This window comes from Panthera onca, chromosome A2 (assembly GCF_046562875.1).
Source record: "Panthera onca isolate mPanOnc1 chromosome A2, mPanOnc1 haplotype 2, whole genome shotgun sequence".
Taxonomy (NCBI): Eukaryota; Metazoa; Chordata; class Mammalia; order Carnivora; family Felidae; genus Panthera; species Panthera onca.
This window is the reverse complement of record NC_138340.1, coordinates 130565697-130590947: the sequence shown is the minus strand read 5'-3', so window position 1 is coordinate 130590947 and position 25251 is coordinate 130565697. Positions and strand designations below refer to the sequence as shown.

General features: G+C 39.9%; 1 protein-coding gene across 4 annotated transcripts in view; it reads left to right on the top strand.

Moving 5' to 3' along the window:
* DOCK4 (dedicator of cytokinesis 4) overlaps nt 1-25251 on the top strand; it is a 432206-nt gene that overhangs the window by 201470 nt on the left and 205485 nt on the right. For all 4 annotated transcript variants that reach the window (XM_078440451.2, XM_078440457.2, XM_078440464.2 and 1 more), the window contains exons 7-8: nt 3830-3914; nt 11228-11379. In XM_078440451.2, the coding sequence (XP_078296577.1) occupies nt 3830-3914; nt 11228-11379 (237 nt within the window). The remainder of the gene's footprint in view (nt 1-3829; nt 3915-11227; nt 11380-25251) is intronic.

Genomic DNA, 25251 nt, shown 5'->3' with positions numbered 1-25251 from the left:
ATGCATGAAAACGAGCAATATAATTTATATAGCTCATCCTCAAATTCGTGAATTTTCTGAGGTCTCATTTTGTTTTCTTTGAGCAGTTATTTGAAAACAATTTACAGCGCACAGATTGTGCATTTACCTTATTCTTGTAAGTATAAATTAGTTTTCTTATTGAATAGTGCTAAATGAAAAGCAAATTCAGATAATTCTATTCAATGTTAAGCTAGATCATACTGTCCTACAAAATTATATGTCAGCATGTAGATCTCTGGATGAACACAAGTTTAAGAATGTTCGATCTTGGTGGACAGCCTCTCGTTTGCTGTCCTGCCTGCCACTCCCTTGTGGTATATTCAGTAAACTTCTGTCTCCTTTCAGGAGAAACAAAAAAGAATGTTCAATCTCAAGTTATCTATCACACTGCTGAAGAGTGGTAAAGGGAAGCCCTTAGGATATGGGATGCTTGAGAAGAGGAGGAGGAGATACTCATTTTATTCCCTAACAGGGCCATGAAAAGAAGTGTTCTCACCTGGAGGCATCAGAGTTAAAATAATGGTACCTGTTTTTGTTCCCCATAGCATCCTGTGCTGTCCTTTGACTTTCCTGCTAAGATCATACGGGAGGGAGAATCCATTCATCCTTCTTTCCTGATGTCCAGGAACAATTTAATGACTGCATTGATATAGAACTTGACCCTCCCCTCCCCACTCTGGTTTCCTGTATTCTGAGAGTTCTTTTTCCATTTTCTCCCTTCCCACTTTGCCTCATTTCTTTTTATCGTTTTGAAAGTTTTTTTTAAAAATGTTTATGAGAGAGAGAGAGAGAGAGAGAGAGGGCGAGAGAGAGCGAGAGCATGAGTAGGGGAGGGGCAGAGAGAGAGGGAGACAGAGAACTCGAAGCAGGTTCCATGCTGTCCGTGCAAAGCCCAACATGGAGCTCGAACCCAAGAACTGTGAGCTCATGACCTGAGCCAAAGTTGGACACTCAACCGTCTGAGCCACCTAGGCACCCCCTTCTTAGAGGTTTTAAAGCCCTACCCTGATCCTGTTCTGTGAGCTAAGAAACCAAACAGTGGGAGAATTACTCTTTTAAAAAAAATTTTTTTTTAACATTTATTTATTATTGAGAGACAGAGAGACACAGAGCACGAGCAGTGAAGGGGCAGAGAGAGGGGGAGACACAGAATCTGAAGCAGGCTCCAGGCTCTGAGCTGTCAGCACAGAGCCTGACAATGAGGCTCGAACTCATAAACTGCGAGATCATGACTGGAGCTGAAGTCGGATGCTCAACCGACTGAGCCACCCGGGCTCCCCGGAGAATTATTCTAAGGATATACCTAGGAATTAACAAAACAAAATAGAAACAGATAAAACTCTATTCACATAGCTGGGACTCCAGGAAGCCAGAAGTTCAACAATCAAAGCCTTATGAGAGAAAGAGACTTGCAGGTTACAGACTTCTGGGGCCCAAAGCCCAGGAGGTTTCTGGACTTCATACCTGCTCCAGAACCTGTGCAGCTCGAGTTGGTCTTTATTCATTCTATAGTGATATAGATCAGCTGCTCTTCACGTATCTTTTCTTCCTCATGTCACATGGCTGATGCTCTGAATTTCTAGGTCCAAATACTCAAAGAAGGAATCTCATTGAAAGCCAGTATCTATTATTCCTCTTTAGACTGAGCATTTTATACCAGCCTCTTAAAGCTACTGGCCAGCCCAAGGATTATTTGCCTGCAGGTCAGGTGCCTATGTGTCGGCCAGTCAGGTGTTGCTTGGGAAGGGGAGATGATCAGATGACTAGACAGCCTCAGGTCTTCTGCGTGCCTCCCAGCAAAGAATACGGGTGGGACAGTTTCTCATAGGAGTTGTGGGTGAGGTAGGTGGCATGATTCATATGTGGGCATAAATCTTCTTTCCTTTGCTAGATAATCTTTCCTCAGCAATACTGACCTGGTGTCAAACGATGCCTTAAAATTGTAGTGCAGTGGTTCTCTCTTGGGAGGGGGTAGAGAATGGGAAAGAGACCCTATCAGAACCCCTGGTGAGGTCTACCAAGGGGGCTGTGTTAGTATGCTACGGCCGCCATAACAAAATACCATAGACTGGGTGGCCTAAACCACACATGTATTTCCTCACAATTCTGGATGCTAGAAGTCCATGTTTAAGGTGCCAGCAATTTCAGCTTCTGGTGAGGGCTTTCTTGCCGGCTTGCAGACAGCTGCCTTCTTGCTGTGTCCTCACATGACCTATCCTCTGTACCTGCCTAGAGAGAGAGAAATCTGTGCATTCTTCTTATGAGAACACCAGTCCTATTGCATTAGGACCTCACCCTTGGCACCTCATGTAACATGCGTTACCTCTTTATAGTCCATGTCTCCAAATATAGTCATTATGGGGTTGGTCTTATTGGACTCCTACAAAAACATTTTGGGAGGACATATTCAGTCCATAACAGGGAGACATGGTTATTTTAAGAATCAATCATAGTGCTGTTTGTGATTTGAAAGTTCAACAAAAATTAGAGAATGGGAGTGTGTTTCTTAAGTTCCTCAAAGAGAAACATAATTGAAAAAAAATCAAACTTTTTTTCATGTCTGAGCCAACTAGTGCCATCAAGAAGGTCACAGATGTATAATCTTGAGAACAACTGTCCCTCAGGGTAGCTGGGTCAGTGCCTGGTTTGAAGCTAGTGCAGAACTAATAAATTCTACTCATGAAACCTCCATTGACTTTTGGGGGAAGGACAGAATTTCAGGATTTTTCCCTTTTTTTTTTTTTTTTTTTTTTTTTTTTTTAAACACACAAGTGAGAAGCTGTGGTTTTGTAACTGGAAAAGCCATGGCGGAAGGCATCCATGTTAGAATGATGTTGTGAAAGGGACAGAGATCAAATTATCCTCTGAGAATTACATGTGAGACCTGGAATGGGGTAACTGATGGGAGCCTAGGGGAGACACAGTATCTTGACCTTGATCTCGAGGGCATTGCAAAGCCATCATGGTACCTTTGGGATGGTCGTGGTTGGTTAAGTAGAGGAATAGAATGATAGACCGTTGATATCAGTGTAGTAAAGTGGTGTCCCTGGGGACCAGTATGTTAACCGAGGTCACCAGAGGGAAACTGGCAGTTATACTTCCTTTCCTCTCTCTTTGGTAGGACATCACAAATCCTTGGTCCTGCTGAGGCTGGATGTATAATCTTAGAACACTTCTCAGTCCAGTAAGCCACGTGCGGTCACCTAACACAAGAGATCAAACTGTTTTGCCGCCCCAGGCCTAAAACTATGCTGCCTTAATTCCTCTCCCCTGCCTTTCCTGAGTTTGTCCTAATAACTGACCCCAGAACTCGCTGTGACTGAGGACTGCACGCGTGTTGCCAGAGATCCACATTAGAAATATGTTAGCTCTGGATATGACTAGGTGTTTTAGTGCCGAGTATAGTCCTAAAGGCCAACCTCCCCTCGTCTCAACTCCAATTTCTAGAACAAAATTATGCCTTGTTCTTGTTTCTATCCCAGTCCAAGGTGGAATGGTTCCTGTGGTGATAGTTTGTGGGGTGCTCATGGCTCCCCACCACACAGCATCAAGGCCTCTGGTGCCAGTCCATTCCCCTGATTTACCTGCCTTCGTCATCTTGTGTTTCTCAAATTATGTCCAGGGACCACCTTAGCTATGCTAGATACTCCATCTGCGGTAACAAGTTAATACAAGGTGAAAAGTATGAGAGAAAGAAGCATGGTGGGTGACATATCTAATTTCAGGGTGATACAGTAAAAATGATGATGTTTTAAATATATTCTGTAGAAATGACATTTCCCCCCAACTTTTGCAATGTGTTTTCTAGACAACTGGGACTGGACCTGGTGCCTAGGAAGGAGTATACGATGGTGGATCCAGAGGACATCAGCATTACAGAGCTCTACCGATTGGTAGGTACAGGAAACCTTGGCTCATAACCTCACTGCTAATTTTGTGGTTTCCATGGCACTCTTCGTACTTGATTGATTTTGTAAGAACAGGATGTTCCAAGTTTAATTTGGAGCAAGTAGAGAATTGAGAGCTGAGGTGACCATGCCCCAAGTTAGAAAACCGAGGTACTTTCCCTGTTTGAGAATCACATGACGTGCTCCGCTGAGCTCTCAACATTTAAATACTGGGAAGTAAAACTAAAGAAGTTTTAAGTTCTTTTGCACATCTTTGTAGCTTTCATTAATCTAGTGAAATGCCTACAAGTCATACATATTTGTCTGTGTGTTTCACAACAGGGCTGTGACTAATGACATCCAGTTATTGATCCCCAGCATGTTACCCCACTCGGTCCTCCCATTACCACTATGCCCAAATACCATAGAAAGTGTCTCCTCCATTGTCTCCAACTGCTGGTGTCACCCCCACCCCTCCTAGACCCTAATCCATCTTAAGTGCTAAAGTCTGGTAATAATCCTAAGATATTTGATCATATTGCCCACCATGGAATCACCTGTGACTTGAGTTTTCTTCTAGTTACATGGTAGGTTAAGGTTCACTTATTTACTTGGCATCTAGATTCCCCAAATCTAGTCCAATCTACCTTGTATTTAGCCTTGTATTCTTTTTTTTTTTTCAGTGTTTATTTATTTATTTTGAGAGAGAGTGAGAGAGGGCATTTTTTATTCATTTATACATAGAACATTTGTTCATTTATACATAGAGCATTATTTGCATTTTGAAAATGTTTATTTTGAGAGAGAGAGATAGAGGGGAGGGACAGAGAGAGAGAGAGAGAGAGAGGGAAGCCCAAGCAGGCTCTGCACCATCAATGCAGAGCCTGATGTGGGGCTCGAACCCCTGAACCATGAGATCATGACCTGAGCTGAAATCAAGAGTTGGATGCCCAACCGACCGAGCCTCCCTGGCACCCCTAGCCTTTTATTCTTAATACTTGCATAAAAAATTAACTAATCTCTTGATATTAACTAGGCCCTTTTAAAACCCCCAATAAAAGAAAAATGTGTTTGGGAAGGGCTTTCAAAGGCCAAAGCTCCATGCATCTTACAGTGATGCTCAAAGGAGTACCTTTTGCAAGATCCTGCCTCTTTTGGATAGCTTCCCAAGCTTACAATATTCTTCATAGAATATTGGGATTTTCTTCGCCTGAGATTATCTGTTTCTGAAAAATGAGAGGAAAAAATCATCAGTAAGCCCATTAGGGCTTATGTCTGATTATAGAAAGCAATTCTTGTACCACTTTTTTTCCTTAGTCGCTCATCTGTTTGGATTATCTACACTTTATTATATCAGTTGGAATTAGTTCTCTTTTTTTGTAGAGAATTTCATTCACATTGAGCTTCTCGAGAGTGATGTCTCATGTGGCACACCTTTGTGCCAAAGGTGGTACACCTTGACCTTTGCGAGTCAAGAAGCAGGAAGTTTGTGGCATCAGTGCTAAGCAGAATATTGGGTACGTAGCAAAAACACAGTTAAAGGTTAATTGGAGGGAGGCAGCGAAAGAGGAAGGAGACAAAGTAAGAGTTTTCCAAGGTAAAATTATCACTAATTCTTAGCTTGTATAACAAATAAAATGAGTATAATTGATTTGCCAGTCATATCCTTTAATGAGACATCTTTATTTTAGTTGTTTTATTTAACTCATTAAGCATCAAATTTGTCTCTCACTTCTGTTTTTTAATCTCACTCAATTTGAAGTTTCTTCAGAGTGGGCACTGTCTTATACTTCATCTGTTATGCCCAAGATAATCTTGTACAGTGCTTTGTACTTAATAAGCAATCACTCACACTATTTTTGAGGTTGTTATGGTATTATGAAAAGACCAGTGGGTATAGATCCAAAAAAGTAGATGTGAATTCTTTCTCTTCCCTTTACCAGATCTGTGGTCTTGAGCTGATTGCTTAGTCTCTCTCTCAAAACTTCAATTTCTTCGTCTATTAAGTAAGGAAATAATTCTTACCATATTTGTTATGAAGATGAAGTAAGAAATGCATGTAAAATACCTTTGCTTGGCAGTTAATGTTGCCAGAGCACCTAAGCATTTCGTTGATTTTCATGCTTCGTTCACCTTTATTTCATCCTTATTAGGCAAAGTGGCAAGAATAATTGATACCTTATATGGTAAATGTTAAGACTAGATCTGGCTGTGGCCAATGAAATAAGTAATAGAAGCTTCAACATAATACAAATTTCTTTCTTTCTCACAATATACAAGCCAACAGGCAGGAAGTTCTGGGCTTGTATGTGCTTTCATGGTGTCAAAAGTGATACAGGCTCTTATTTTTCTGCTCTAAAGTACTTGGCTTCCATCATCAAGGATACTTGAATGTATAATATAGCTGCAAGAGCTGTAGCCATTACGTCCACTCTCCAGCAGTAGAAAAGAGGTAGGTTCTGCTCAGTTCAACAACTTGAAGGGAGCTTTGCTGGAAATTCCACACAACATTTGCAGTTCCATTTCACTGGCCAGATCATACTAGTCACATCTCCACATTTAGCTAGGAATATCAAATATTTGATAAGCAACTAATAATGTCTTAGGCAAATACATTTTATTTTTTCTAGTTTGATTCTCTGTGTGTGTGTAATTGTATCTTTGTTCCTTTCATTTTGTGTCTTATACGGGATGGCAAATTGACTTCTTCTCTTTCAACATTCTAATTTGTTAGTGGTGGTGCCAGGAGTGCTACGTTGATAGGACCCTAGGGTCTTACCTGGACTCGGATGGACCAGCAATGACTGCCACAGGTGGAAGAGACTGCTGCTGATGAGCAGTGACCACCATTCGAGGGTGTTTTTCATTTTTAATACCTCAAAACCTAGCCCCAACTCTTCATTTGGGATTTTACATGAAATTTCTCCCAGTAGTGGTTGTATTTTACTGTTCCTAAAGCAAACAATAGCCCAAGAAAAATGCAAATTATTATAAACCTCAGAAGGACATGTTACCTTCAAGCTTCAGGTTTCTGTTTATATCCTGGCGTAGCAATACTTCACATTTTCCATAGCACTGGTCTTTTCCTGTGGGTAACATATAGTGAGTGACTTCCTTACCAGGAAGAATTTTGCAAGTATCACCACCAAACCCTTTTTGTTGTTGTTGTTGTTGTTGTTGTTGTTGTTGTTGTTGTTATTTATTGTCTCTTAGGGATCAAGGGCCATGGCATACAGTAGAGGTTGTTTGTTACCACTTGTCTTTTAAATGTCTTCTCCATGTTCTATTTGAAACACAAGTGTTTGCACCTAACTAAATCCATACATTATCATTGGGGTGGGGGGGGAGGAAGTCTTTCTTTAGGTTTTTGATAGCCCATTAGCAGACCTTTCTCACCCGATTATGTTCATCTAAGCAGTTAACACATGCTAAACCTCACAGTGTTAACATATGTCCACTTGGAACTTTTGGTTTTCCGCCAAAGGCCAGATCTCAATACTTCTATAAATAAAGAGAACCGTAGCTAGATTCTCTGGTTATCTGTGCATGCAGAGTATCTTTTTACGAACCTTTCTTGGTTTTATAAGATCATGTTAGCTGCTTGCTTTGTGATCCTTAGTGTATGGACCAATGGTTCTCAGAGAGCAGGGGACATTTGTCAATGTCTGGAGACATTTTTGGTTGTCACAAATGGAGATGAGGTGGGATGGGGGTGAGGAGAGGTGCTGGTGGGTAGAGGTCAGAAAAAGCTGCTAAACATCCCACAAAACCCAGGACAGCCCCACAACACAGAAATATCCTGCCCAAATTATCAGTAATGCTGAAGTTGAAAAACCATGGTATAGACCATTCACCCAGTAATTTATACATTATATGAGGACACAAAATTTGCATACCTTAAATAAATCTTTGGAATGAATCTCTTTCTTTCCTAATCAAAAATCTAGTTAAACTGTAAGCACATTTAGAGTAACTGATAGGTGCCTTTTAACCATAAATTATTTCTGAGATGGATTTTTGTCTGTTTATTACAACTGCCAAATTATCGCCCTTGATGTGTGAACATGCCTTTTTAATTTTGTTTTTGTAATACTGTTTTCACAGAGATATTTTTAGCATTTCTCCATAGTAGTGAGTTTCCAAGAGATAAATAATCATAACCTACTTAAGTCCAAATCTCTTCCAGACCTGGAACAGTGGTGGGTGAAGGGAGGGGGGACTTTAGTGCAATTTGTGAGGACACACGTCACATGTGCATAATCAGGGTGGAAGCAGGCAGGCTTATTACAAGCATGCATGCAAAGATCCAAGGTTGCAAGGCAGTAACTGCACAGGAGATGCAACAATGCATTTTTTAGTCAGCTGTGATTTGCATGTCTTAGCATATGATCTCAATCAATAGTTTTCAACCCTCATTGCACATTAGAATCACCCGGGGAGCTTTTAAAACTATCACTCTCTTGCCCCCCCCCCCCCCCCCATCCCCTAGAAATTCTAATTTAATTGTTCTGGGATAGGTCCTATGCATAAGTATTTTTTAAAAGCTCTCTTGGTGATTCTAAAGTGCAGCCAAGGTTGAGAACCACTGATCTAGATATATTGAATTCCTTGCATGAGTAAAGGAGCTTTCCCCCCCTCCCCCCCTGCCAGGGCTTAGTTTTTAGTGAATGTCATGACTGATGCTAGGAACTCTGTGCTATTTGAAGACCAGACAACTCCTTGAGGTCCTTTATTTAAATAAGGTTTTTTTATGCCTGTTTTTCCCACTCTAGTCTTTTGGTAGTCATTCATTTGTTCACGGTACTTGGTGCGGTATTACCCTGAACTTTCAAGTATACCAGTAGATAGTTAGCATTTTTCAGAAAATAAAAAGGCTCTCTGTGAGTTAAAGAGATGTAGTTATGTGAATGTATGATGCTTCTTTTGCTCTGTTGAAAAAGAATTTTGAAAGAGCAATATAGAGCAGCCTTCTCAGAAAACAATGCTTATGCCTTTTTTTTTTTTTTTTTTTTTTTTTTTTTTTTTTTTTTTTTTACTGATAGAATATTTCTCTGCAGGAAGCTTTTTCTAGCAATTATGACTAACACATAACACAATGCTGAGGTGCACTTTACAAGAAAGTGTACTTAACTTCACTTTCACAGAGAGACGTCCATTGTACCTGTTGAGTATACAGTGATTACAGATGCATTTGGTTAATTGGGGTTTTAAACTGTTTACTTTTTGAGTAGTTCAAATTAAAGATAAAAGCATGAAAAAATCATGGTAATTTCATTGTTACATTTACAACTGTAAGTTTAGATGGCATATTTTTCCTTTCAAATGTTGGTCAGTCAGCACTTGTTGAACTAAGAAACATAAAAGGATAACTAATGTACAGAATTATGTACCTTAACCATAAGCAAAGGATATTACCTCATTACTATGGAGTTAATTCCTGAGCTATTTTTTTTTTTTAATTGTCAGGTCACCCAAAAGAGGTGGTCATTAGTAAGTCTTTGTTAGGAAAGCAAAAGTCCTCCACATTCTTAGCACCTGTTCTGTGAATACACAAATGTTTGTGTATGTTTTCCCCATGCTCTTACCCTGAATCAGTTCTCCTCAAAGGTGGTCCATGAACTAGCTGGACCATGAACTGTTTGTAGTTGGTCCAAGTACAAAAATGGTGAGTAAAGGTTTAGAAACAAAAAAATATCTGTTTATAGTAGATTGAGGGGAGAACAAGCTGGTTTTTTTCTCTACATAGTCTGAGAAGCACTGTCCGAGATGGTTCTTCGGCCCGGCTCACTCTTTGGCTCTTGGCCAAAGTATCACTGTCTCAAGACGCCTCCTCTGACTGCCCGGATGCAAAGGCAGATTGCTTCCTTATAGATGTTCATGATAATCTGGTTCTTCCCTTCCATTCGTCACAGTGTATTTTTCCATCTGTATGTGGGATGATTTTGCTGATGTCTGCTCCCTCTGGTAGATAAGATCTGTGAAGGTAGGGGCTATTTCTGGTTTTCCTCATCAGTGTGTTCCCAGTGCTTGGCACATAATAGACATTTAACAAGTATGTGTTGCCTGAATGATCACACGCATGTTCTCTTCACCCCTGAAACCACGGGTGAATCCTTTCCTCCTTTATTTTGTATTATTTCCCACTTCTGATTCTGCCTCCCAAGTGTAGCCCATGTAGCCATATTGAGGGCAGAAATGAGATGGATATGGATGCTGTTCTTCCCCTTAGACATCTCACTGACTTGCCCAGTCTGCCTGCATATAGCTCCACTGCAAGTTAGAAATATCTTCTTGCTCTAGTGATTGAATATCACTTGCCACAGCATGTCTCAGAAAACTACCACAATTTTGCAATTGAGTATACATAAAAGGACTTTGAACTATGACAGATGTGAAGTGACAGCTGCACTGTTCAACTGCCATCAGTGAAATGACCAGACAGATTTAGTCTGGTTTTCAAAAAGAATTTGTTAATGTTTATTTATTTTTGAGGAGGGTGGGTCAGAGAGAGAGAGGGAAACACAGAATCTGGAGCAGGCTCCAGGCTCTGAGCTGTCAGCACAGAACCTGATGCGGGGCTCGAACTCACAGACTGCAAGATCATGACCTGAGCCAAGGTCAGACACTTAACTGACTGAGCCACCCAGGCACTTCTAGTCTGCCGTTTTAAAGATGACTAGTAATTTGTTCTCACCTCGGAAGCTGATAAGGGAACAGTAGAATCTTTTGAACTTCTTACTTCATAGATCTACTCAATAAGTTGGTATCTTTTTTTTTTTTCTTTTTTTTGGTAAAGCTTATTTATTTTGAGAGAGCAAGAAAGTGCAAGTCGGATAGGGGCAGACAGGGGAGAGGGAGAGAGAGAGAGAGACAGAGAGACAGAGACAGAAAGAGAGAGAGAGAGAGAGAGAGAGAGAGAGAGAGAGAGAGAGAGAATCCCAAGCAGGCTCCACAATGTCAGCCCAAAACCCATTGTGGGGCTTGAACCCACAATCCATGAGATCATGACCTGAGCCAAGGTCGGACTCTTAACTAACTGAGCCACCTAGGCGCCCCAAGTTGGTATCCTTTTAACATTAATGATTAAAAACCAAATTATTAAAGCAAGATTCCTTAATGGTCTGGAAACTTCATGGTTTCTTATTTTAGGAGTTGGAAGAAAATTTGGAATGTAACATCCAAATAGATGCCAAACCCACAGGAAAAAAAAAATGATGGCACAGGACAACTTAATCATACTGTAGCTATCTAGTTTTTGGATCACATTGTTTTCTTCAGTCCATGCTCATCATGTTCTTGTTGTTGGGGGTGTCCTTCAGATGGAGCACCGACATCGGAAGAAAGATACCCCAGTACAGGCCAGCAATCACCACCTCTTTGTGCAAATGAAGAGCCTCATGTGTTCTAACCTGGGAGAGGAGCTTGAGGTCATCTTCTCTCTGTTTGACAGTAAAGAGAATCGGCCAATCAGGTAACGGCACATGAAAACCTGCCTTGAATGTTTTAATGTTTGAATGGTGAGTATTTGTAATTGGCAAGCTTTGGGATATATGACGTTGCATACTTTAACTCTGTCAGCCACTATTTTCTCATTTGTAGAACTGTGTGAATTTCTAAGCTTGCCTACCCTCTGGAGGTTCCCATGAAAGTTAGATGTGTGATGCCTATAGAAGTTCTTTGAAAAACTCAAAAAGGCTCTAGAACCATGATAATTATTACTAAATGAAAGTATGGCATTGATATCAGGTCTGTTATTTGAGTTACTTGGTACTGATAATGCGAGGAACACGTAATCTTAACTGTTTTATTATCAGGCTCAACGAGTTTTATTTTTGAAAATTTCACTAAACAATTACATTATTCTTATCCTATCTGTATCGGGTAATATTGAGAAAGACGTAAATACTTGGAAGCCTTCCCATTAGAATTTTAGAGCTGTGACATAGTAAACAGTTTCACATACTTTTTTTTCTTTCTAAGTTCTCAGAGTCTTTTCTGAGGGCAAGTTTTCAGTATATAGGAGAAACCTATAGTGAATATTTTGGTTGTCTTTCAAAGGCCTCAACCCTTGTTGAGACTTTTTTGTGTTTTGAAATCTTTTAGATTTGTTTAAAAGCTGAACACAATGCACCCCATCTTTTACCTTAAAAATTTTAATTTATAATTTAAATCGTATCACACAAATCATACATAATGACCCAACTTTACCATATTTTTTAAAAATTATGCTTACTAAATAAATGCTGACAGTTTTAAGTAACTCTGAGCCACATATATTGTTTTATAAACACACATAAATTCTGGAGTATTTTTTCCTGGTAAAAAATATTTTTTTTCCTAAGAAATATGTGTGAAGTTTACTTTTAATGCATTTATAGCCATAAAATCTTTGGTGAATTATTTTATATGTTAATCATTACCTACTAGTAAGAGGACTTTTCTGGACAGACGACTATATCCATACAATTTAAAGATAGCATTTTGGGGTAGAAAGGACAGAGTTTATGAGATGTGTAAATAACTGTGATAATAGTTTCAAAATCTGCTTTACATACTTTTGGAGGAAATGAATCAGTGAGTTAGAAAACTTTTCCCCCTTCACAAACCAGCAGTACTAAAAAGGGAAGAAAAAAAGGCTTGAAAAACAGATCCAAGTTACAGCTTAGCACTTGCTTTAGAAATAGGGAAGATTATTTAGAGATAATACTTGCTAACATATTGAAGTCTGTCTTAGCTTGGTTTTTCCAGGTAGTTTAACAAGTTCCTCATAACATTGTATAATATGTTGTCTCTAAAATAGTTAACAAACAGTGAGAATGTAAAAGGGGCGCATGAGGTCACTCTTTTGCTCAGGCTTATTAGGCTAAGGTTTTGAGGGCTACAAATTCCCCTTGGCCACTGATGTTCACATTGCATTACTATAGGAAGTGCATTAATTTAATTTAAGATTAATATTGGCTGGTCTCGTGGTTTCGTCGGGAATCGACAGAATTCCCCTTGTTTTGTTCCTGTTTACTTGGTGAAAGTAGGAAAATAAGCTGGGTACAGGAGCCTCAGAATATGTTTTTGCAGTCCCCAAGTTCAGACCAGGAGCTGGACCTTTTTCTTAGTCTGTGAGGTGTGCCGGCCTCCCCCTTCTCCCTCTGCCCATTCTTCCTCTTCCCCTCCCCTTTCTTCTGTCACACGCACGCCTCTAATAAACCACCTGAGAGGTAATGACCCTAGAAGAAATCAAGCCTAAATCCTTCTTCATTGCTTCTACTTACTGAGTTTGGCTGTTGGCTCTCACCTCCCAAACTCATTATCACCGTAAAGATGATCTGCAAAGAAATGAATAAGAATGAAAATATGTGCTTAGTAGGTGTTAAAACAGTCTCACGTTTATTTGCTTGGCTTTCTGAGGCCTTGGGCAGCGTAGTGATTGTTCTTTTAAGGAGCTTCTAAAACCTTGCTGTGAGTGGCTTGGGTTCCATTGATGGCACAGGGCAATATCACCATTAACTCTTGAAGAGGCCTTAGGGTGCACAGATCTGAAGACTGGACGTGATTGTGGTCTTCCCAGTTGACTGCTGCTTCCCTGACCTCTTCACTCACCTCTGTCTTTTCCTTCATCTTGAAACCGGTGACAGGTCTGGCTTCCTTTATTGCTCCCAGCATAGCTAATGAGTGTAAAGTATTCACATCTTCTCAGGAAAGAGTATCAGAAAGGTAAGATATGACTGTGAGACTTCCTTGTGTTTCTTCTTAGGCCCAACAATGGATGCAGTATGGGATGTATGGTATTTTAAAATCAACATGCATGTCTTGTAAAGCTTCCTTTTTTTTTTTTTTTTTTTAAATAAAATTTCAGACGTGAAACAGTAGAATAGTATCGTACACGTGTACCTGCCTTCAGCTTCAACAGTGATCATCTCAGGCTGGGTCTTGTTTTAACCACACCTCTTTCTGGTCCTCTTCTTTGCCCCCAGATTACTTGGAGGCAAGTCCTCGACATCCTTTTATTTTTGTATGTAAATATTTTGGGGTATAGCCCTAAAAAGCAGAACTCTAAAGAAATTACTAAGAAATGAATATTCCCTTATCATCAGATATCCATATCCAGGCAGTATTCAGTATTCCCATATTGACTCAAAATATAGTTTTACAAATTCCAAATAAGGAGGTTGTAACTTATAAGATCCATATAAAATCCATATATCGTAGCTGGTTGTTAAGTTTCACAAGTCTCATTTCACCTTTTTTTCCCCCTCTCTCTTTCCCTCTTAGATTTTTTTGTATTTCTCTTTTGAGGAAACCAGGTCATTTGATTTTTATTTTTCCTTTTCTGAGTTCAAAGTCCAGCCCAAGTAATGAAAGCCCATAGACAAAAGATGGTATGTTTAAGTGAATGCTTTTGTTGTTGAAGATCATTAGTGCTCTAATTTACAAAAAATAAAACACATTTTAAGTGTAATCTGACAGCATTATCCTATTAATCACAGGAAGTTACCTTGTCCTGGTGTAACTAGAGTGACTGCCATGTGCAAAGCCTGGAGAAGAGTGATGATGAGAGGTAGATGTTTATTTCTCCCACAAGGCAGACAACTGGTTAGGACTTTTTTTTTTCTTTTTTTGTTTTAACTTTCCTCCTCCAAGAAGCAAACAGCCAGCATTTATTGAACACTAACCATTTTCCAGACTTCTTTCTAAATGCTTTAAAAATATTACCAGCACTGATTTTATAGGGAGTGAACCAAGGCACAGACAGGGTAGGTAACTGGTCTAAGCTTATAGACCCGGCAGGAGGCAAAGCTGAGCTACAAGCTGGCAGTCTGTCCCATTCTACCCTGTGGGCCTCAGTCCTCAAGGGCTTCAGTATTTACCTGAAAGTTTCCATGGTTGAGCAGGATTTTACTGGCCAGAGTTAGAACTCCAGAGACTGATAGTATTAATAATAGGTTGTTATAAATTACTGATAATGATAATACTAGATCTAGGCAGAGGGCCTCACAAATACTCTGTGCTCCAGAAATTGGTTTTCTGAATTGAGTCCTCAAAATACTTGAAGAAAAGCGAAGTAGCATTGGCTCACCCCGTATGCCAGTGATAAAAGTCATAGCGGTACTTGGAGACGTCAAATGCAAAAGGAGACAATGTTTGAAAATGGTCCCCTTCTGGTTCACTCAGTGGAACAATGACACACATGGTATCTCCTCAAAACCGAAGGGTACATTTTCCGAAAACAATCTTAAATTGTCACTGAAGTTGGGCCATACTTAGGAAGCCGGTTAATTTTACCTGAAGGGACCCCAGAATGTTAGGCGTCTGATGCATGTGGCATCCAACTCTTGCTGTAAGCATCTGTAAAGATTTTGTCTACTTCTGACACCATCTTGCTAACGTACACCGACCCTGTACTTCTTTTCCAGTTTCCCTTCCTCATTTGTCTGTGTGACAGCACCGACCCGGAGAAGCCTGCAGATAAAGCTGCATTGGACTATCAGCAAATAGAACACGCTTTTATGTAGTTGAGTTTTGTACAGTCTTGACATGATATAGCACTGTAAAACATAATTAGTAAAAAAAAAAAAAGAGTTTGAAAAATCTAGTTTTATATGAGTAAAATGCTTTTGGAGTGAATCTATCTGGTTGAAAGTTTGTCATTTCCCCACTCCACGGGGGGATAGCTGGAAAAGTCAGGGAGTCATTTCCCTAGATATTATCTGTAACTTTATTTTATTTTCTTCTTCTCTATTTATTTAACAAAACACTCATATAATGCTTATGATGTGCCAGGCACTGTTCTAAGCTCTTTTAAAAATATCTGTTTATCCCTTGTAACAACTCTCTAAGGTAGGGACTTTTAATATCCCCATTTTTTTATGGATAGGGAAAGTGAGGCCCTGGGGTTATGAGTAACTTGTGCGAGGCGACACAGCTGGTATTTTAACTTGTAGCCTCATCAGGTGTCAGTACTCTTAACCGCTATTCTCATCTTCTTCAGTATTTATCATATTCTCTTTTCTTTTTCAACCAAGGTTTACTCACCAGTGTGTAGTAAGGGGTGTGTTGAGGTTTTGGTTCTTTTTTTAGGAACCTGGAGTGGGAGAGACTTGAGCTCCATTGACAGGAAGGATCCACTAACAAAGGAGAGGTTACACTCAGGGGAGAGGGGAAGTAATTGCTGGACCAGTGTCCCTTTGGAGGCATCAGGAGACTGGTTTGAGACTGCAGGTGGGGAGATGAGCCATGGACCAGTGACAGGGAGAAAAGAAAGGGTATGGATGTGCATAAACTGAACTGCAGGATTGGGAATATCAGGATATACATATATATACACACATAAATATATTTATATATAAATACAAACATACATATATAAATTTACATGTATATATATGTATATGTATATATAAAGAAATCAAACCACTTAACATTATATGCTGCAAATGTGTCTCCTCTGGCTGGCATTTGAAATTGGGTGTTGAACAGTTTGGTGACAGAAATACTCCTAGCATTTATGTTTTCCGTAGGCTGTACAGCGATGCATATGTGTATTCATTCATACCTTCCCTGTACGGACATGTGTCACTTAATCTACAACAGACTATAAATTACATGGGCCAATGAATATGACATAGCTCACTGGCTGACTACTTCCCTTTGTAACTTTCATTACTTTGTTTACTGATGTACTGTAAGGCTTCATTAATTAAAGCTGTAAATTTGTTTCAGGACTAATCTATTACTGTATTTCATTCTCATCAGAGAATATATTTAATAGGGTCTCACTGCCACACATGGGTACTTAGCTTAGTACAAGACTGCTCATGCGTGCACATTGCTGGCATGGGCTTTTACTTGAGAAAATAGCGGCAGAGTAGTACTTCTGGAAAGTCTTACTCTGATGACTAAATTCCAAGTCTTCTCATAGTAATGAAATTAAGATAAAATTTAACTTTCTGTTGGTACCTTGTTCACATTCTTTCCTGAAGTTCTGTATTTTTCCTACAATCATACATGTAAACTCTCCATTTTCCTTGAAATGCTTCATTCCATGTAAAATTTATACTGCCCACAGTCACCTTCTTTTTTAGTATATCATTCTAGTTCTGTCACTTAAGAAAAAAGTAAGTAGTGAATATTATTGGTGAGGCACAGGTTTCTTATATGGATTCATATAGGACTATGAAATAGATCTGAATTTATGTTCATCCTCAAGACACATATCTTCCTGTATAGTGGTGAAGGCACCACTATATGGTATGTAAGTGGCTCAGTTCTGGTGTCAGAGGGTCTGGGTCCAAATCCTGGGTTTTTAATTCCGCAGCTGCATCAACCTGGGTAAGTTAGTTTGTGTCTCTTACGGTTGTTAACTGTGTGCTAAATGAAGATGATAATAACACTTTCCTCTTGGGACTATTTGAGGATTAAATGAGATAATAGATATACTTCTTAGCATAATGCTTGGCACTTGTAATTGGTCAGTAAATATTGGCTATAAAGATTATGATTTTCAAAAACCCAAATAGGAAATACAGTTTAGCATAACCAGAAATGATACATGGTGTTTGGTCTTGAATTCTTGACATTTTACAAAGAATTCTTGTTGATTTTTTTTAGGTACATACTGTTAAGGTTAGGTAAGATTCAGAGAGACTTAATAGTAAACAGGTAGAATGGCATCAGGGATGTGATTTGCTTTAAAATACTTCACATGGGGTGGGGGTGGGGGCATGAAAAATAAAGAAAGAATAAAGGGATAGATGGAATTAGTGTGATGAAATTTAGTGGTTGTGGATTCCCTGTGGTAGGTATATGGGTTCTTGGTTTAACTTTTAGCAGTATAGTGTGTATTGTTAATAAATCATCTGCTTCAGATGTTTTATGCCTGTAGGCAAAAAAGCAATGAGAGCAAGCATGATTTACAGTCTCTTTGAAGAAGACTGGTTTATTAGTCTGGTCTAGTCGCTAGTTGTGTGAATAGTCTGGATTCCATTCTGCCTAGAATAATATTCCTACGCTTACATAAACTGAAAATAATATTCTTCATAATATATTTGACAAAACTTAGGAGGAAATGTTTTCCTGCGGTCTAAGACATTCAGTATTCTATAACACGTGTATCATAGTATTACCTTTAAAGTATAACCTTTGACTTATATATAAAGCAAAATAGCAGCTTTTAGATGATTAATAAGGATTCTGTGAGAGGAAGTACCTTATATGCTCAAGGAAAGTCCTATGTCTTCGTTAGGATCAGCTTCTCAGAAACTCGGAATTAGTACTGGTTTGTCCTCTCAAAGGTGAGGAAATGGAACAGTTCTGTGAAACCTTCTGTGAATGGCATGTTCCTTCTAACCGTTTGCCTGTTCATTCATTCACTCGTTACACAAGTACATGGGAGGAACTGTTGTGCGTCAGCAGTATGGGGTGATTCAAAGGAGCAAGTGGCAGAAGGGATTCAGGATGCAAGTGAAGGACTCTACTTTGAGAGGAAGGGCACTCCTTCTGACGTGGAAGGAAGAGAGGTGAGGGCAGAAAATGGACAGAAGATGTTGAGATGGAAAGGAGCGACTGGGTTTGTGGCCTTGACCTTTTATAGGTAACGTTGGAAAACAATGTCCGCTATCATTGGGGAGCAGAAGAGAGGATGAAAGGAAATTGAGGGCTGAAAGTGAGTTACAGGAACAAGGTAGGTGGACTCTGAGCAGAAGTGTGATAGGAAACGAGATGGAGAGGAGTAATTGAATTGTTGAGTGTGGTGAGACCCCTCCAAAGAGAGACTTCTGAAAGGGGTAGTGCATGCTTGCTCCCAGGTTACCCAGCTTTTGCCAGAGGTGTTCAGGAAGTAGGGATCAGAAGCAGGTGATGGGAGTTGGCGACTGGAACCTCAGAGTTGGAAAAGAATGAGCAGATTGGGAATCTAGCATAATGATGAGGAAAATAAAAAAAAAAATTAAAACTGTAGCTTCCGATAGGTCTCTTCAGAGGCAGATGTGATCTAATACTAGCCGTTTCATTTTTTAAAGAAAATTAAAGAAGTGGAGTTTTGTTTTTTGTTTTGTTTTGTTTTGTTTTGTTTTGAAAAATTCAGTTCCCGGGAAAATTTTTCAAGAGCTTCCAGAAGGCAGCTGTCAAAGAGCATAGTTATTCAGCCCAGACTAGGAAAAATGCTAATATTTTTGTGTATGTATTGTAGTACATAACACAGTTAGGAGAGCAGATGAGATTTTTTTAATTCTCTGAGCACTGTGCTAGAATTTCTCATTTCATACATCATTTACAACTTATTATAGTGTGATCACATAAGTTCAGCATTTATATTTTTGTCATAAATTAGGAGCATGTATGGTTGTGAATGTTAAAAGAGAGCTGGCATAGATCTCTTCTTAGAGTCTTATGGTATAAAGCTAACTCAAAATTGTAACCTCTCCAAAGCAAAGCAACAATGTCGAGAAAACGTCTGGCCATACATGCAGGGGGCACAACTCTGCTTGAGAACAAAAATAGATGAAGAAGGCGTTCAGCGATTCTCCTTGGACTGTGGCAATATCAACTATTCCATACGGCCCAGAGCGTTTCCTGCTGTGTCTAGACATGTTGGCACACATTTCACTGTGGGTGTCTGTACATCAGTGACCCGCAGTGACCTTCCCTGGGGCCTCCTCTTTAAAGGCACCACTGCTTTCCACTCTGCCTCTTCTTTTCCATCATTTAATTCTTCCAGCAGGTGCGTGAACGTTGGGACTGTTGTCACTTTGGAGTCGATCAGACTTCGTGGTTTGCTTCCCTTTGGTCATACTTCTGTGTCACATATTAACAACAACAACAATAATTGCTTTAGAGATGTGGTGATGTCTTTAATAGGAGACATTTTAAGAAATGGACCAGGAGGAAGATCTAAAAACAAAAGAAGCAAAGAAATAACTTCATTCAAGCCGAGAACACCCAGGTAGAAGCGCTCCATCCACTCTTTTTCCCTGTAGTATTTTAAGAGCTGTACGATATCAATTATTTTTCAAATTGCAGATTAATACAGTATTATAATAATAAGTGGCTGGAAATTCAAGGTGGCAGAAAAGTGGAAGCTCATAGAGTCATTGGGTTGACAACTGGCTTTCTCATTCGCTTTAGCTCTCTGCACTTATTCTGGCTACTTGTCTCTTCTTACTTAAGCCATGCCATGTCATAGAATGCGACCAGAAGGTCCTTTTACCCTGATTCCTGTGTTTTAATGGTTTTTATTCATTTTGAGAAGAAGAGAGAGAGAGTGAGAGCGCATGAGCAGAGAAGGGGCAGAGAAAGAGGGGAAAGAGAGAATCTCAAGCAGGCTCCACGCTGGGTGTGATCTCACAAACCATGAGATCATGACATGAGCAGAAATCAAGACTTGGATTCTTAACTGACTGAGCCGCCCAGGCACCCCTCCTGTGTTTTAAAAGATGACCAGATTGGTGTTCTTTTCATCAGGATTCTGGTCATCTCATCAGGATTCTGCCCTGTGTTTGCTGCTTGTAGAGAATTCAGATTTAGTTGTCCTAAGTTCCCCACTGAAGAGGTTAGGGTCACACATAGCACTCCACCTGTCAAGGACTTCTTTGGTATTCAGTGCCATTTCTGTTGTAGGAAAGTGATACGCTGATAAAGGAATTAGAAATGATACGGCACCTCTTGGCTCCGATTCTGAAGAGACTTGATCTTCTCAGCTTCTTTTTGTGCCCACAGGGCGGTCAGTGATATGGTTAAAGGAAGCTTACAAGTCTTTTATTGTCATTGAGGCAAAACATTATAAGATCATTCCATTATTGTCTTCATTTTTGCTGCCATCCTTCTATTCCAGTGGGGATGTGCTTATGAGTAAGAGGGAGAAGTCAAGGTGTTGAGGAATGTTGATGGGCATGTTAGTCTGTATTAATCAGAAGTACATTCTCAGACCTGTACCTATGGGAGCATCATTTGCAAAATCTGTCATGCTAAAAAATCTGAATTAAAAATGGCAGATACATATGCAGTGTCTTTTCCTAAGTATTTCTATTTAGAGGCTTTTAACCACAAGTTAAACAGAGACTGTGTCTTCTTTTTGTTTCCATTGAGCATGATGGATTTCACACTATTGCTGTTGAATCACTGATGTTCATTCATTGAACAAACAATTACTGCTGTTTTCATCAGAGCCAGGCATTGACCTGGGCATTGAGGACACATCAATGAATAATACAGAAAAAATAATTCCTGCCCTTCCAGAACTCAGATTCTAATGCTATTGAGCTTTAAGTCAAGAACTATTTTTAAAAGATAGTTTCTGTGCCACCTCTTTGCATTGTAACTGATATGCTGTTTCCATTTCAGAAGAATATTTGCAGTGTCTAACATGATGCTTTCTAACCTTTTTAGTGCCCTCAGCTTCTTCGCAAAATTATAGAAACTGCAAACCTCTACAGAAATTAATATACCTATTCTCATACACATTAACATTTGTGTATCAGTTAAAAAAATTTTTTTTTGTTTATTTTTGACAGAGCATGCGTGTGGGAGGGGCAGAGAGAGAGGGAGACCCAGAATCTGAAGCAGGATCCAAGCTCCGAGCTGTCAGCACAGAGCTTGACGTGGGGCTCAAACTCGCCGACTGCGAGATCATGACCTGAGCTGAAGTCAGATACCCAACCGACTGAGCCACACAGGCGTCCCTGTATATCAGTTTAGAGACTTTGTAGCTGCCTGGTTAAAATAATAATAATAATAATAATAATAATAATAATAATAATAATAATTTGACCTTTAAAAAGCTCCAAAAGCATGTAACATCTGGCTAATACATAGTACTTAATAATCATTTAGGAAGTTTTCAGTTTTGGGGCGCCTGGGTGGCTCAGTCTGTTAAATGTCCGACTTCAGGTCATGATCTCACAGTTGTGGGTTCGAGCCCCACATCACGTTCTGTGCTGATAGACAGAGCCTGGAGACTTCTTGGGATTCTAAGTCTCCCTCTCTCTCTGCCTCTCCTCCACTCTCATTCTGTCTCTCTCTTTCAAAAATAAGTAAACATTAAAAAAAAATTTATTTAGGAAGTTTTCAGTTTTTAAACTTGCAATGAATCCAATCTGTCAGTAAACTGATGAAAGGAAATTTGATTTTTCTTATTTTCTTTTAAAACATAGAACATCTTGGGGTGCCTGGGTGGCTCAGTCTGTTGAGTGTCCAGCTTCCGCTCACGTCATGATCTCCCAGTTTATGAGTTCGAGCCTCACAGCAGGCTTGCTGCCCTCAGCCTGTCAGCCCTGATCCCACTTCCCATCCTCTGTCCCCCTCTTTCTGCCCTTCCCCCACTTGGGTTCTCCCCCCAAAAAAAATAAATATTAAAAAATAATAAAATAAAAAATAGAACATCTTTCTAATTAATATATGCATGCAAGATGTGTTGTACTTACTGGTTTTGCAGGGCTTGACTTATTTCAGGTTTTGTTATTTATTCTGTTTTCATTTAATACTTCCTTGCAAGGAACTGCATGCTTCAGCCCAGAGTACTTAAGCTTGGGTTTGCTTTATTTTCAAGATTCCTTATTACAAATGCTTTCCCTAACAAAAAGATCAGAATAATTACTGTACATAGACCAGTGTTTTTTCCCTCATGAAGTATCAAAGGTAGAGTATTTACAATGATCAAGTTATGTAAATTCCCAGAAGAATAAGCATAAGCTCTTCTGCCTACATAGGTCTTCTTATTTCTTGGTTCTTATTTGTGTTGATCAGATCCTATCATTGCCTACTTTTCATTACTTCTTTGAGGAACTTGTTTTCTACTGAAATTCTTAATGAATTCTCTAGAGATAGATGCAAGCAAGTATTTTCCTGAGTGGCTCAACCAGTGTAGCTATTTCTAAGAATTTTACTTGTAATCAACATTGGGATTTCTGGGGTCTCAAATCTTTTGAACTGTTTGAACTTTTTACTGTTTTTGTCAAACCAACAATCAACCCAGATCATTTTTTAAAACTTCCTAAGTCAATGATGAATAGCACAATGCCTGTGAAACAGCAGGTGATCTGTACATCACTTATTTATAACTTTAAAAAGCAGTGAATTTCTTTTTTGATTGAGTTTTACTTTTCTAGAGAGAGTTTCAGTTCAGATAGCTGTATTCTCTGCAATGAAAACTAACATGAAATGCTTTTAAATCATCTTAAGTAGTAAGAAGGAATCAGCTTGATGTTCCAAATTGGCAATAGAGTTGACTGTAGTTTAAAAAATTATGTCCCCTTGTATCATCCAACTAAAACCAAATCCTTTGCTGTCCTGACAAAGCTATCACATTCGTTGGTTGCTTAGTCCTTTGCCCTCAAATATTTGTAAAGCGAATCTGGGCATGGACATTAATTGTAAAAAAAGGAAAACTCAGAATCTGCTCTTGAGGTAAAGTCCGGGAACCTTGGTATTGAGGATCATTCTCTTTCCATTTCCCTTTAATCAGAAGAGCTCATGACCCTAATGTTGCTTTAGTTTTAAAATTAGAAAGCACATTAATAGCTTTATCTAGGAAGTCTTGCTTGAGAAGTTGCTTTCATACATTGCCAAGGAAAAACTCTGTCCCTTGTCTGGTCATGTGGTTGGGAGAAGAAAGGGGAAAAGTCTTTGACTTGAAGATACCAGGCCTGTGTTACCTGTTTTCTGGTATGTATGACTCATAAAAGATAGCCAACCATTCTAACTCGTTAGGGCCTGGGGCACTTGGGTCAAAACAATGGTTCTTTTTTTTTTTTTTTTTTTTTTTTTTTTTAATTTTTTTTTTTCAACGTTTTTTATTTATTTTTGGGACAGAGAGAGACAGAGCATGAACGGGGGAGGGGCAGAGAGAGAGGGAGACACAGAATCGGAAACAGGCTCCAGGCTCCGAGCCATCAGCCCAGAGCCTGACGCAGGGCTCGAACTCACGGACCGCGAGATCGTGACCTGGCTGAAGTCGGACGCTTAACCGACTGCGCCACCCAGGCGCCCCAAAACAATGGTTCTTAAACATGTCTGGGCTTTTAAACATACGGGAGCTTTTAGGTCCATCCTGACCTAGTAATTCAGGATCTCCAGGGAAGGGCCTGGCTTTTACACAGCTCCCCAAAGCATGTTGTGCACACCCAGGTTAGGAGCCCCTGGATGACAAGGCCAGCAAGTTCCTCTGTTTCCCACTGGACATTCCTTTCACCTTTCCTCTGTGCCACAGTGAGCACCGAAGCTCTTGGTCCAGGGGCCCCCCGCGGGGCAGCCAGCACACCTTCCACCTGCTCCCCAGAGTCTTGCCTGAACTGCAGCAGCACCAGCTCCTGGGGGTGTGGGGGCGTTAGCCCCCGTTTAGGAAGCTGCTTGAGGCTTCCTGTTTTGAGTTGTCCACTGCCACTTGTTCTAGGATAGAGCACAGTAACGGTTGCCCTCAGACTGTCAGAAGCATCTTACCCTGTTGGTCAGTCAGAAAGCATTTGAGAAAATGCTGGAGAAGCAGTGACACAGAAGCCTGAAATCACTGTATATTTGATGTTCTTGCCTTTTGGATAGAGGCTCTGGAGCCAGCAGGGCAGAACCATTCCCTCATCTCTTCTCACTTTTCTTTCTTTCTTTCTTTCTTTCTTTCTTTCTTTCTTTCTTTCTTTCTTTCTTTCTCTCTCTCTCTCTCTCTCTCTCTCTCTCTCTCTCTCTCTCTCTTTCTCTCTTTCCTTTCCTTTCCTTTCCTTTCCTTTCCTTTCCTTTCCTTTAAAAAAGAAAATTAATGTATGTTTGTTTTTGAGAGAGATACAGAGACAGAGTGTGAGTGGGGGAGGCAGAATCTGAACTAGACTCCAGGCTCTGAGCTGTCAGCACAGAACCCACACGGGCTTGAACTCACAGGCTGTGAGATAATGATCTGAGCTGAACTCGGACCCTTAACCAACTGAGCCACCCAGATTGCCTTCTTTCTTTCTTTCTTTCTTTCTTTCTTTCTTTCTTTCTTTCTTTCTATGTTTATTTTTGAGAGAGAGTGTGTGCACGTGAGCAGGGGAGAGGCAGAGAGAGAGAGGAGAGAGAGAATCCCAAGCCGGTTCTGCACCCCTGATGTGGGACTTGAACTCACGAGTTGTGAGATCATGACCTGAGCCCAAGTCAAGAGTCGGACACTCAACCAATTGAACCACCCAGGGACCCCTCACTCTTCTCTTTCTATCTTTTGGCTCCCACTATTTCCTCTCTGGCTCCTGGTGCATCTCCCTTCACTTCTTATGGTAGAGTAGATGATAATTGTTATTTCTATCCACAGCACCGTGAACTTTAAGACCAGTGCTTTTGCATTTTCCAAGGTACCAGATGGAGTATTTTTTGGTCAAATGGTTTCATAAAGTAT